We start from the raw sequence: 11,909 nt of genomic DNA on the forward strand, positions 1-11,909 counted from the left end.
AAAATGTAGTGCCAGGGAATAGTATTCCTTATCATCGTGGCGATTTTGTACAAGAAGTAAAAGTAAATACCAGCCTGGAAAATGAAGTAATGTGTCTACCTTGAAATCATTAAAAGTGACATTTCTGCGCAGTAATGCCAATAATAACGTCTCGTGTTAGGGTACCTGATATCTGCGGGATTCTAATGTGGTTTTCGTTTGAGGCGAAACTGAGTCAGTTCCTAACCCCAACTGCTGTTAAAATGTATGAACTGACAGCGGTTGGGGTTAGAACCTGACTCAGTTTCAGGTTCAAGTGAAATCGCCATAAAAGACGGTAAACAACCCAGGGACAACTTGACAGATACACTGAGCAAAAAGCATCTGAGAATTTCATAAGTTTCGGTATATGAACCAACCTTTTGACGATGCCATTGAACACTTTAGAATGTCATAGGCAGGCTTATGAATTCATTTATTTTTATTCATGCACTCCATAGACGTACAAATAATGTATTTCATAAAACAGTCTTATGACTTCGCTCCAATATATGTGTTTAAGAATTCCATAAGTTTTTTCTCATGAAACCCATATGAGATCTGTTATTGATTCTATAAAATTGTATTTTGTTTTTCATAAACGTCACTTTTGTGAAAATTTCATAATTGTTTCTTATAAATTCAGTACTGGCCTGGACGGCCAACCAGGAGCTAATAGTTTCAGGTCATCACTTTTTAATTACCGCTGTATGAAACAAAGAAAGTGAGATTTTTAGTCAAATTTCAACAAAATTGTAAATTGTTTATGCTATTGAATAAATTACTGTGAGCATTAAATCAGTTTACATGGTTATGATTTTTACAGAAGATATCCGATTATTTGAAATGAAATAAGTTGTGCATATAATTAGTGCATATAATTATCAAAATCATTTGAGAAGTAACAATCATTATCATTCAGTTGTCACGTCCAGTTTCCCAGTTGTCTAAGCCCAGTTTCCCAGAAAATATTGACGAAGCGTTGCTCATTATGTACAAATTTTAATATTTAATGAGAGTTTTCTCTTCAATCTTCTGAAGGGATCTACACTTGGCGGTTAATTTATCCCGAATTGAGTTCTATAAGATGACCACACGAATGAACTCATGATGAATGACGTTCATGTTTGACAAACCACCGAGAATTGTCAAACGAAGTTCATAAGGCCATTTTGTGGGGTTATGTCGTTTAATGTAAAACTTAATATCCTCTCAAGGTTGATTTTTTGGGGAGCACGTCGTTTGGCATAAGTTCATTTGGCATAAGTTCATTTGGCATAATGTTCATTTGGCATAACCGTAGGTGACACATACGGTCGTTTGGCATAATGGTCATTTGGCATAATGGTCGTTTGGCATAATGGTCATTTGGCATAATGGTCGTTTGGCATAATTTGAAATATACATTGAAATCTCTGTTATATTAGGCGTTGACGATGCCTAATGTGGCTACGCCACATCGCTTTAAGCGCGGTGCTGTCCGACATCGCTCCGCTCCGTCGGACTTAAACTAGCTGATAGCCCCTATGTTTAAGTAATCCGGGCAAACGAGTGGATCACAGATTCGCTTGCAAGGGGCTGCCGTTCCGACGGGGGTATACAGATTCAAAGAACTGCAATATATATATATATATATATATATATATATATATATATATATATATATATATATATATATATATATATATATATATATATATATATATATATATATATATATATATATATATATATATATATATATATATATATATATATATATATATATATATATATATATATATATATATATATATATATATATATATATATATATATATATATATATATATATATATATATATATATATATATATATATATATATATATATATATATATATATATATATATATATATATATATATATATATATATATATATAATCTGAATCTGTGATCCACTCGTTTGCCCGGATTACTTAAACTTAGGAGTTGACTCCTTCTTTCAAACATGAGCAGTTATTTGAATCTGTATACCTCCGTCGGAACGGCAGCCCCTTGCAAGCGAATCTGTGATCCACTCGTTTGCCCGGATTACTTAAACTTAGGAGTTGACTTCTTCTTTCAAACATGAGCAGTTCTTTGAATCTGTATACCCCCGTCGGAACGGCAGCCCCTTGCAAGCGAATCTGTGATCCACTCGTTTGCCCGGATTACTTAAACTTAGGAGTTGACTCCTTCTTTCAAACATGAGCAGTTCTTTGAATCTGTATACCCCCGTCGGAACGGCAGCCCCTTGCAAGCGAATCTGTGATCCACTCGTTTGCCCGGATTACTTAAACTTAGGAGTTGACTCCTTCTTTCAAACATGAGCAGTTCTTTGAATCTGTATACCCCCGTCGGAACGGCAGCCCCTTGCAAGCGAATCTGTGATCCACTCGTTTGCCCGGATTACTTAAACTTAGGAGTTGACTTCTTCTTTCAAACATGAGCAGTTCTTTGAATCTGTATACCCCCGTCGGAACGGCAGCCACTTCCAAGCGAATCTGTGATCCACTCGTTTGCCCGGATTACTTTAACATAGGGGCTATCAGCTAGTTTAAGTCCGACGGAGCGGAGCTATGTCGGACAGCACCACGTTTAAAGCGATGTGGCGTAGCCACATTAGGCATCGTCAACGCCTAATATAACAGAGATTTCAATGTATATTTCAAATTATGCCAAACGACCATTATGCCAAATGACCATTATGCCAAACGACCATTATGCCAAATGACCATTATGCCAAATGAACATTATGCCAAACGACCGTATGTGTCATCTACGGTTATGCCAAATGAACATTATGCCAAATGAACTTATGCCAAATGAACTTATGCCAAACGAACTTATGCCAAACGACGTGCTCCCGATTTTTTGTCTACTAAAAATGCTCGAGAAATGTCAGCCATGTTCTATTTTTTATATAAATGCACAATAATATCCATAAATAAAAACTTATGGCATTCATTCGAACATTGTGATGAATTTCATATGACTGTTTTATGGAAATCGTTATTTCTACTATGTTTTCTGCTTACAAATGTCAGCAATTTTCATAAATGGGCACTTATGGCGTTCATTCGGACATTTTCATAAATTTCATAAGACTGTCTTATGAAAATAATAAGAGATGGATTTGGAAAATTTCCCCTCCAAATCATAAGACAGACTTATAAAATCCATTTAAAATCCTTATGTCTGAAAGTCATAAGACGTTTTTATGGAAATTCTATGTAAATTTTGCTCGGTGTAGTGCTTGTTTCATATATGCACCACCGAATTGATGGTGGCGCTAGTATGCCTTCTCTGTATGAGTACCACGAACAACGAAACGAAAAAGTTTCAAGAGAAAAGCGTGTTTCGTTACGTGTGTTATGAACGCCGTCAATGCGGCTAGAACAACATTTAGAAAAAGCTTATTCTAAAATGTGAATAAAGAAAACTATTATTAGAGAATAAATTTATCCCTAACTGAAAACCGTCAGCAAAGTTACATAAATCTTATTATATATTTAGCTGGAAGTCGTTGTTTTTAACAACCGGCTCTCTTCCTTCCTAAACATGTTTTGGTTTTCTTGTTGTGTGAAGTTTGAAATCGTTAAATCATTATCTCGAGAAACGTAAATGAAACACATTTTGGCCAATGAAAGTACATCACCACCAAGCTTAACAATTCGTAGAAATGCTTAAATTGATTATTTTCCACAGTTATGGAAAATAATATGGGATGTGCCTTTTTCAAATTTTGCTCCATTCGAGCCGCCATGACATCACCAAATCACCCCAAAATTTGCTTATGAATTCAATATATGGGAGCTGTCAGTTGTCCCCGGGCTTACGGTAAAGATGACTAAATAGAAACAAAAAACAATGAAACGACAACAACAATTAATTTCCTCAAACAAAACAAAAACTGTTTTACCGTTGCTAAATTTCCCAAATATGAAACAATAAATACATTTTGTGCAATGTGTTCAACAGATGTCGCTAGTACATCGTGGACGATGATTTTTTTTAGATTTTCTTTAAGCGGTAACGTTTGTTTGTATATGCTGTGAAGTCTGTTACAATAGAAACCGAAAATTTGGGAAAGGAATTGTACTGTCAAGAATTTTTTTTAGTTACATAGGCGTCAGTATTCGTCACGCCGACACACGCCGGCGCGCCGCCGCCTATAGGGTCCAACGGCGTGACGCCGCCAACGCCGCCGGCCAAAAATGTCGCTTACGCCGTCGCCGATTAAAAATGCATCGGCGCACACCTTTAGTGCGGGATTGGGAACTCAGGTGAGCTGCGTACAGGGAAATCTTTTTACCAACTACGCTATGCCCGTCCCCCATATGAGAGGAAACATGTATCTAGTGAAGATTATATAGTCTCCAGCCTTGAAATGAGTCGATAGTTTTGACAGATTCAAATTCATTCGCTATATTTTTAATGTCTCGGTGGTCTTGTCCTGTACACAAACCCTTAATTTTAACGACAAAAGAGTGCAGGGCATTAAGGCAGTGTAACATAAATTTGTTCACTTTGCACTACATCGCCTCGGAGAGATCCGTTAAATCTTCCGAGCTATGAACACCGTTACAGCCTGTTTGGTCTTGAAACACTCAGCGATCGGCGCAACGTCTCAAAAACAATGTTTATAACCGACTCACTCTTGGACTTTGAACTATAATTTAATGCATGGTTTATCATTATGTGCTGAGCGAGAAGATAGACTTGTAATGATTCAATCGAGTGTAGAGTATAAGCCCAACAAATAACCTTTTAAATGTTTAATCCCAATCGAAATAGTAACTAAAATATGTATTCATTAGAGTAACAGTGGTTTTAATACGGTTTTGTTCAGAATCCATCAACCATTTCACTGTAAAAAATCGAACTTTGATCCTCAAGATTTAACACCTTGAATTTTTTTAGAGTTTATTCAATATGTTTACAAATATAAAAATAAAATTTTGCGGTTTTGTCCAGTAAGGCGACACAGAGAGCGGTATTGAAGATTGTTATGCATCGATAGTTATTACATTTACGAGGGAATGAAGCTCCCCTTAATACTGTTTTCCCTACTCCCTCCAACGTATGAGATGTAAAAAGATTAATCGGACTAGCGAAACTGGGAAATGGGCTGCTAAGAATTTGCTAGTTATTTGTGGGAAAATGAAGAAGCGAACCAATATAACAACGTAGATCATAAGTTAATAATAATTAGATTAAAACGTAACTATAATTTCTAAGATCATTCCATCTCTTTTGTGATATATTGGATAGTTTTACCCTCTTAAAAAATTACAACTTCACTCAACAAAAAACAAGTTTTAACAAAAATATAATATCACTTACCCAAACATAATCCGCCCAGATTTTTCTTCCTTTCGCAAGGCCTTCCTCCTTAAGCCGAATCACGTCCGCGAATCGCTGTTCAGACCAATGCGAGCTACAACTTTCGTCGGAACGCTTTTCCACGTCGCTACGATATCCAAAGTCAACGCTATGATAGTGTCGAGAAACTCTCTTCAGCCAAGCTTTAGTAATATCAATGCTTCTGTCGACGTTGTGATCGGAACGAAGCCTGTTAAACAAAAGATGTACAAGAGTAAAAACAAAATTTCTTTTATAGAAAACTAACTACCATAGAGAGATGCGATCTTTCGGATAGTCCAAACTTTCGAGATAAGAAAAAAAGTACGGCAATGTATGTTCCTTGTTTCGTATCAGGGTGACAATTAAAACTTTTGGTTTCTGGAACAAAATTTCGGCTACTACTTCACTTAGTACGAGTGCTAGTAATGCAACGAAACCTAAACGCAACATTTGCATGATGAAACCAATTTTTATAATTCAAATTTTCACGCTTTCCAATCGGTGACGACGACAATGTATGTTAATGTCACTTCACATTCTGGCTTTAAGAATTACTAAAAATCATGCACACCTATTCCAGTTTGTGCCGAGGTTTGCGCACTACTACATATTGTGTACGATCGTCGAGGTCCGGTAAAATTGGGTTTGTTTATGTTTTGATTCATTCATTCTTCCTATTCGATTCTTCCTTTATGCTGTACTTATCGGCTGTGTGTTTATTACATACGGTTTACTGCGGTGCAACTGTGATGCGCGAAAGAAAACAAAACTAACTATGTTTAATTGTGTTGGTGCGTTTGTCGCTCCAGAAAAAAATGAAAAAAATGAGAAGGCCTAATATGTGTCCTAATTTTGATATACAACATGAAGATTTTATTTTAAATGGCAACCTAAATATGAACGAAGAAAATCGTACTTCGGATTTCAGGATATGATATAATCAGCACTGTAAAAATTACTAATAGCTACAAATATCACATTTTTTATTTATCGGTTAATAACTAACTTAAAGTAAGTGTCGGTCAGGATTAAAGTAATATCAATCCCTTAAAATAGAAACTATGGATCATGTTTGATGAATACTGTGTCCATGTAGCAATTACTTTACTAGCACCACCTTAAAACTGTGGCAGACACACCTTTTCTGCAAACAATTCCGAGATTACCGTTATCCAGAGAGCTAGTACAAACATGATGTAAGAAATTCCGACCTGGTGCGAGTGTGGCAAGTGGTACGGTTGGCCTCCAATCTCATCTACGTGAAATCCCAGTGGGAATATGACCGCAGCTAAGCAAAAGAGAACCACTGAAAAAACAGGAAGTTAGTACCTACGGAGTACTAGGGTCAGATTAAACCTCGTACTGGCTGTAAAACCAACCCATCGGGCGTATGGGATCACATTCCGGTCCCAGTTGCTGGACGCAAGAAGAATAATAGTTGTCGTGATGCAAATGCATCCCACAAAGATACATATTAGGGCAATTAGCCATTCCGGTTGTAGCTCCGGCGTGAAGCAAACCTGAGGTCGGTTGTATAAAGTCATACAGGTCCACATTAAACCAAGACGAGTTTCTCCTGGAGAATGTAAAACTTTATAAAGTCTGCACAAAGAAAACAAACAGGTCAAGAGCAACAAACTTACCACCGACACTGGTCACAATCCAATCTGGCATAGCAAGACTAACAATAGCACACACGTCGGCTGCCATAAACAATGCCGCACTTATGGTAGTTAATTTATCCATATTGAGACCGCCAGAAATATAGCAACAACACAAAATTTAGGAAATCATTTTCAAATTTGCTCTACAAAATCTTTACTATTCAACATCAATGTCATTTTTGTTTCGATGCACAGACTGACAAGCAGGTTCTCTGTCAACGGAGCATATGAGTGTTGAACTTGAGTTTTATGACAAACAGTTCACTAAATAATCTAAAAAATTGATCACTTCGATTTACTGATTTGGAATAAACAGATAAAAGTAATTGAAATGGAAAATACATGAATAATACAGATTGCACGACATTACCACTAGGAGAAAAATATCTGAACTCATCATTCATGAAGTGAAAATATCATTTTTTGAAACATAAGCGGCCCTTACACGTTCAACATTTTTTTTAGAAAGTATTGACAAAAGTATTATACGCGTAATGGAAAATTTTTTATTGACGATGTGGATTTCAAACGGGACTGAAATATTGTAACAATATCGTCAATACTGGTATTGACAAAAATATTGAACGTGTAAGGGCCGCTATATGTTATTGTCTATTCGGACACTGGCGTTTCGTCGATTTGTTGCTGTATGTATCACACATGAGTACCCTAAAGAAACAAAAATAAACGTCAAATTGTTTTTTCGCTTGCACTAATGCAAAGTGAACAGGCGCGTAATTCGGCGCACGGCTTGTCACGAAGTGGATTTAAAAAAAGGTTTGCAATACCACTATACAAAGAACCATGAGCATATCAGCCTTTGAGAGGCGGTGAAAATGTACACTTTTCTTTTAGATTACCATTTTTATGTGTAGGAAAAGTTTTAGTGCTAAGGCTGTGTAATTCAGTTTAATATACACCATATCGGGTAAAATGATATTGTTTTGGCGTTTGCTGCTGATTTAAGGTTTAAGAGGATGCTAGAGACCACGCAAAGCGAAAAACTATCAACCATGAGTGACCAAGATGATCCACTGGCTCAGCCACAGACAACTCCTCGCAGTTCGCTTGGTTCCGGTGTGCTGTCGTACAGTAATTCATCCATATCGCCTTCAACTAGTTCTAGCAGTTCGCAAGGCTCGGCGAAATCGGCTGTCAGTGAATGTCTAGGAGCATGGTTAAACTATTTGCAAATTATGAACAATTTTTGTGCTGCCGGTTACCGTCTGGCACAGACGATCGCTGCTCTTGAACCATGGGCCACTCTAGACCAATCAGCACAAACCGGTGGCAGCGGTATCCAACAACAACAACAGCAAGCTCAGCAACAACAGCCTTTTGTGACGCCACAAATTCCTTCACACATGGCTTTTCAGTTTATTACAGCCTGGGATGATTTAGCTCGGGCTTCGGTAGTAGCAACAAGTACAGTCAAATCACACATTGTTAGCGTACTGCAAGATTTCAAAACTCAGCCTCTCAGTTCAGTGGACCAGGATGGCGAGTTGCAACATATCCGAGAACATAATCAGCTTATACTACAAGATAATGCACAAACAATGATAAATCTCCAGCATCAATTTTGTGTAGCTTCTTGCGATTCGTTTGCACAACTCATGTGTTGCTATCAATGTCAAACTCAGGTTGGTTTTCCACATGATCCGGAATGCCCAATGATTCAGCATCCAATGTCGACCGCTGCTGCGATAGCTCGAAGTGATCAACGATCTCAAACGCCGTCTCCACACTTCGGGATGAAAATACAGGAAGCTAGACTCTATGATAGAGGTTCTATATCAACTCAGGGATCATCAGATCACGGAACAACAGCTTATGAACAAACACGTGGACCATCACCGCATGACATTCGTGGGCCGAGTCCGATTCAGGGATATCTGGACAACATTCGTGGCCCACTTCCCAATCCTGGACACCTCTCTGGAATGAAAGCTCCATTTTATCGCGGCTCGCGAAGTCCTCTAAACTTTCCACTGTTCACGCTAAATGGCCAGCGGCGCTGGTCCGAAGCAGCTGCTGGTGAAGTAAACTCCGAATCGGCACTGGATGCCGAAAGTCAAATGCGCCGCTGGTCGATGCCATGGGAAGCCAAAGCGGACAAGTCAACAGTTCACTGGAATCAAACTCGAATCATGCCTATATCAAAGCTGGCCGTTCCACAACAACAATCCAGCGGCCAGAAATCATCAACTGGGGATCGTAGTCAAAGCACAACGCCGGATTCAACCTGGCATTCTTCGGTTACTAGCCAGGATGGTTTGGTAGAGGCCATACAATTGCTCTCTTGTCGACCCATCTATCGGTTGCCCTCGATGCCACCACCTAACATTGGACCACCATTTCTGGAAGAACCGAGTTGTGCGGTGAGTTTAGTTGATTATTTATATTAATTATATGGAACAAATGAGGGGACAACCCTTTCGTGAAACGCTTTCTAAGAATTCATGCAATATGGGTCCTTTAGTCACATGGAGAAACATTAGGAAACGGCAATGTAAATGCGTATAGTAGTTTAGGGATTCAAGCTCGTCAGTCATCAAAATCAACTCTATCGACTCGCAATCGACGCTATGATATGGCTGACTGTTGCCTAGTTGATAGTTATTCATTTCCTGGAACCGTATAACCTTTTCTTCGGTTGCTACTGTTATTGTGTAGCGTTGAGCATAGTGCTTTATGGTAAACTATTATGAAGACTATGCGACGAAGTTGTGAATTATCTTCATGACAAGGTAGCTGCTAATCCACCGACGGGAACAGCGGCTTCTTGCAAGCAAACATCTACCTATTTCATATGTTTATGAATTTTAATTCTGATAAAGCTAGGTTTTATTAATAGCAAAGCATTTTAGTCCTTACCTTAGGTGCATTATTCAGCTGCATCTCAGTTGTTAGTGCTAGTTCACAGTGCGTAAATTTGTTGTTATATTCTACTATATCCAACAGCGGTGGGAGACATATTTGCACGCTTTCTTTTACTTCTCAGGAATATGATCCGGTAGCCCCAGCTGAATGTTGTACACTGCACACGGCGTTCTTCTTCATGTTGATCTAGTTTCTTCAAAACAAATCGTTAGAATGTTCGAGTTTGGGTGATCTTTACCACTTGCTGTTTTTAACGGGAGCTCGTCTCTGAGACCGTTCGGTACAATTGCAAGTACCTTCGGAAATGTTTTGTTCGAACTGATCGGATAGTGCGAAAAATGGTATATAGAACCATTCAATCATATACATTCCTTTGGAAAGGCTCAGAGCGATTATCCAAAAGTAACAAACATTCTCTATACATAACAGCATTTTAAACTCGTAAAATCACGCACACAAAGAAACTGACTTTGCTGAAATATTGTGAATGTAGCTATGAATATCCAATTTTTTTAAATCGTAATCCAAACCTTTTTTCAGAATTTCCAACACCCGCAACAGGTGCCGCAACAGCAATTTACCGCCAACTCCGGTCTATACGGAATTTGGACCCAGCAAAATCCACCGAGCGCGATGCTTCGGCAGCAGTCGATCCAGGAACGTGGTGTAGCACCATTCATGCAGTACATCCGCGAGCAAGAGGGATCCCTCGACGAGAACCCACCACCCTAAAAGATAGAAATTAGCACTAATTTTACATGATATTGCCGGTAGAGTCCATTTCTACTACTCAAAGATATAATCTCACACCGTTGGCAACGGGTCCACTTTTGTCACGCTTCAAATATTTATAAAAAAAGTCGTAGTAAGAGTTGTATCGTGTAACTACTCCTAAGTTTAATTATTGTTGGCGTCAAGATAAGGCAAAGTTGCTGTGGAATGTTTGATGTTCTTGAATTGTGATCGTTTCCAAAATGAAAAGCACAAACTCTATAGCAAAATCGATCATGAACTATTATGTGAACAAATTTAAGTGATTATACAGTGAAGACCCGATTTTATCAGCTCCCGATTTTGTCAGCCTCATATAAAAATTAGCTTGATGAGTTCCAACAACCGAATCAAGTAAATTTTTTATCTAAATTTTGTACTGTAAGAGTCCCTTGAGGTAATTTTATTCTTAATAATCAAAAAGCATTATGAGGCTATGTCTAGGGATTCCAGAATATTTTAGCAGCTCGGTTTTATAAAAAAGAAAGAAAAATATGTTTCCCGATTTTTTTCAGCTTAAAATTCATCATGGGGCTGATAAAACAGAGTCATCTCAGTAGTATATTTTGAAAAATCGAATTTATTTTGAGTTGGGGAAACTGTAACATGTCAATGTAATTAGTTTAACTCATATAAGGAACACCTGTAACCAAATGAATCTACAGTAGGAATCGATTTTATATTTTTTGGTCTTTAAGGTCTATTTAAATTTTAATCTATTTTGTAGTACAGCTATTTCTAAATAATAATCGTCATTCGAAATTTTTTCCATTTTAGATCAAACTCAATAAAATGCTAGTCTCATAAATTATTTTCTGTCGTAACTTCTTCCGAAATATGTAAACAATTTACATCGATCAGACTGTTTTTTTTTTTCTTCAAAACCAGGTGGAACTGTTATAGTTAAGAGGTTACACCACTGTAGAACCCAAAAAATAGGCATATTTCAGAATTTTTTCTAGACGCAATAAAGAGGTGAACCGGAATCTTGTAAAATGGGATTTATAATACTAGTTGCGAAGCGCAAAAAATATTTTTTTTTCAAGTGATTTTGGTGCTCTTTTTTAGCAAAAAAAAAACGCTAAAAATATCATAAAAAATGACACAAAATGGTTAAAAACTAACCATTAAGGTTGGACAGAGAAAGGGTAAAATTCGCAAACGAAAAAAGCAGTTTTTTTCCA

The 11,909-nt window shown here is 37.6% G+C and overlaps 3 protein-coding genes across 3 annotated transcripts in view; 1 reads left to right on the top strand and 2 right to left on the bottom strand.

Annotated features, from left to right (window-relative positions):
* LOC131689866 (glycosyltransferase 25 family member) overlaps positions 1-6,136 on the bottom strand; it is a 31,092-nt gene extending 24,956 nt beyond the window's left edge. The window contains exons 1-2 of the mRNA XM_058975211.1: positions 5,676-6,136; positions 5,387-5,615 (exon numbers count right to left, since the gene is read on the bottom strand). Coding sequence (XP_058831194.1) covers positions 5,387-5,615; positions 5,676-5,863 — 417 coding nt within the window. The 5' untranslated portion in view covers positions 5,864-6,136. The remainder of the gene's footprint in view (positions 1-5,386; positions 5,616-5,675) is intronic.
* Positions 6,137-6,373: 237 nt separating this feature from the next.
* LOC131689955 (uncharacterized protein C16orf52 homolog A) lies at positions 6,374-7,324 on the bottom strand. The gene is made up of 3 exons (XM_058975360.1): positions 7,051-7,324; positions 6,771-6,983; positions 6,374-6,713 (listed from the first exon to the last, which is right to left on the bottom strand). Exons 1-3 carry the CDS (start codon positions 7,151-7,153, stop codon positions 6,526-6,528), a joined length of 504 nt encoding a protein of 167 aa, XP_058831343.1. The 5' UTR covers positions 7,154-7,324; the 3' UTR covers positions 6,374-6,525.
* A 473-nt stretch (positions 7,325-7,797) lies between these two features.
* LOC131691183 (uncharacterized) lies at positions 7,798-11,533 on the top strand. The gene is made up of 2 exons (XM_058977392.1): positions 7,798-9,452; positions 10,495-11,533. Exons 1-2 carry the CDS (start codon positions 8,049-8,051, stop codon positions 10,684-10,686), a joined length of 1,596 nt encoding a protein of 531 aa, XP_058833375.1. The 5' UTR covers positions 7,798-8,048; the 3' UTR covers positions 10,687-11,533.
* The last annotated feature ends 376 nt before the right edge of the window (positions 11,534-11,909 follow it).

Source organism: Topomyia yanbarensis, chromosome 3 (assembly GCF_030247195.1).
Source record: "Topomyia yanbarensis strain Yona2022 chromosome 3, ASM3024719v1, whole genome shotgun sequence".
NCBI lineage: Eukaryota > Metazoa > Arthropoda > Insecta > Diptera > Culicidae > Topomyia > Topomyia yanbarensis.

What these genes read in the sequence shown, in the direction of transcription:
- LOC131689955 (XM_058975360.1), bottom strand. Translation starts at nt 7,153, where the DNA reads ATGGATAAATTAACTACCATAAGTGCGGCATTGTTTATGGCAGCCGAC. An exon ending in GATTGTGACCAGTGTCGGTG is followed by an intron (nt 6,984 to 7,050) that starts GTAAGTTTGTTG and finishes TACATTCTCCAG; the next exon opens with GAGAAACTCGTCTTGGTTTA. An exon ending in ATGGGTTGGTTTTACAGCCA is followed by an intron (nt 6,714 to 6,770) that starts GTACGAGGTTTA and finishes CTGTTTTTTCAG; the next exon opens with TGGTTCTCTTTTGCTTAGCT.
- LOC131691183 (XM_058977392.1), top strand. Translation starts at nt 8,049, where the DNA reads ATGCTAGAGACCACGCAAAGCGAAAAACTATCAACCATGAGTGACCAA. An exon ending in TGGAAGAACCGAGTTGTGCG is followed by an intron (nt 9,453 to 10,494) that starts GTGAGTTTAGTT and finishes ACCTTTTTTCAG; the next exon opens with AATTTCCAACACCCGCAACA.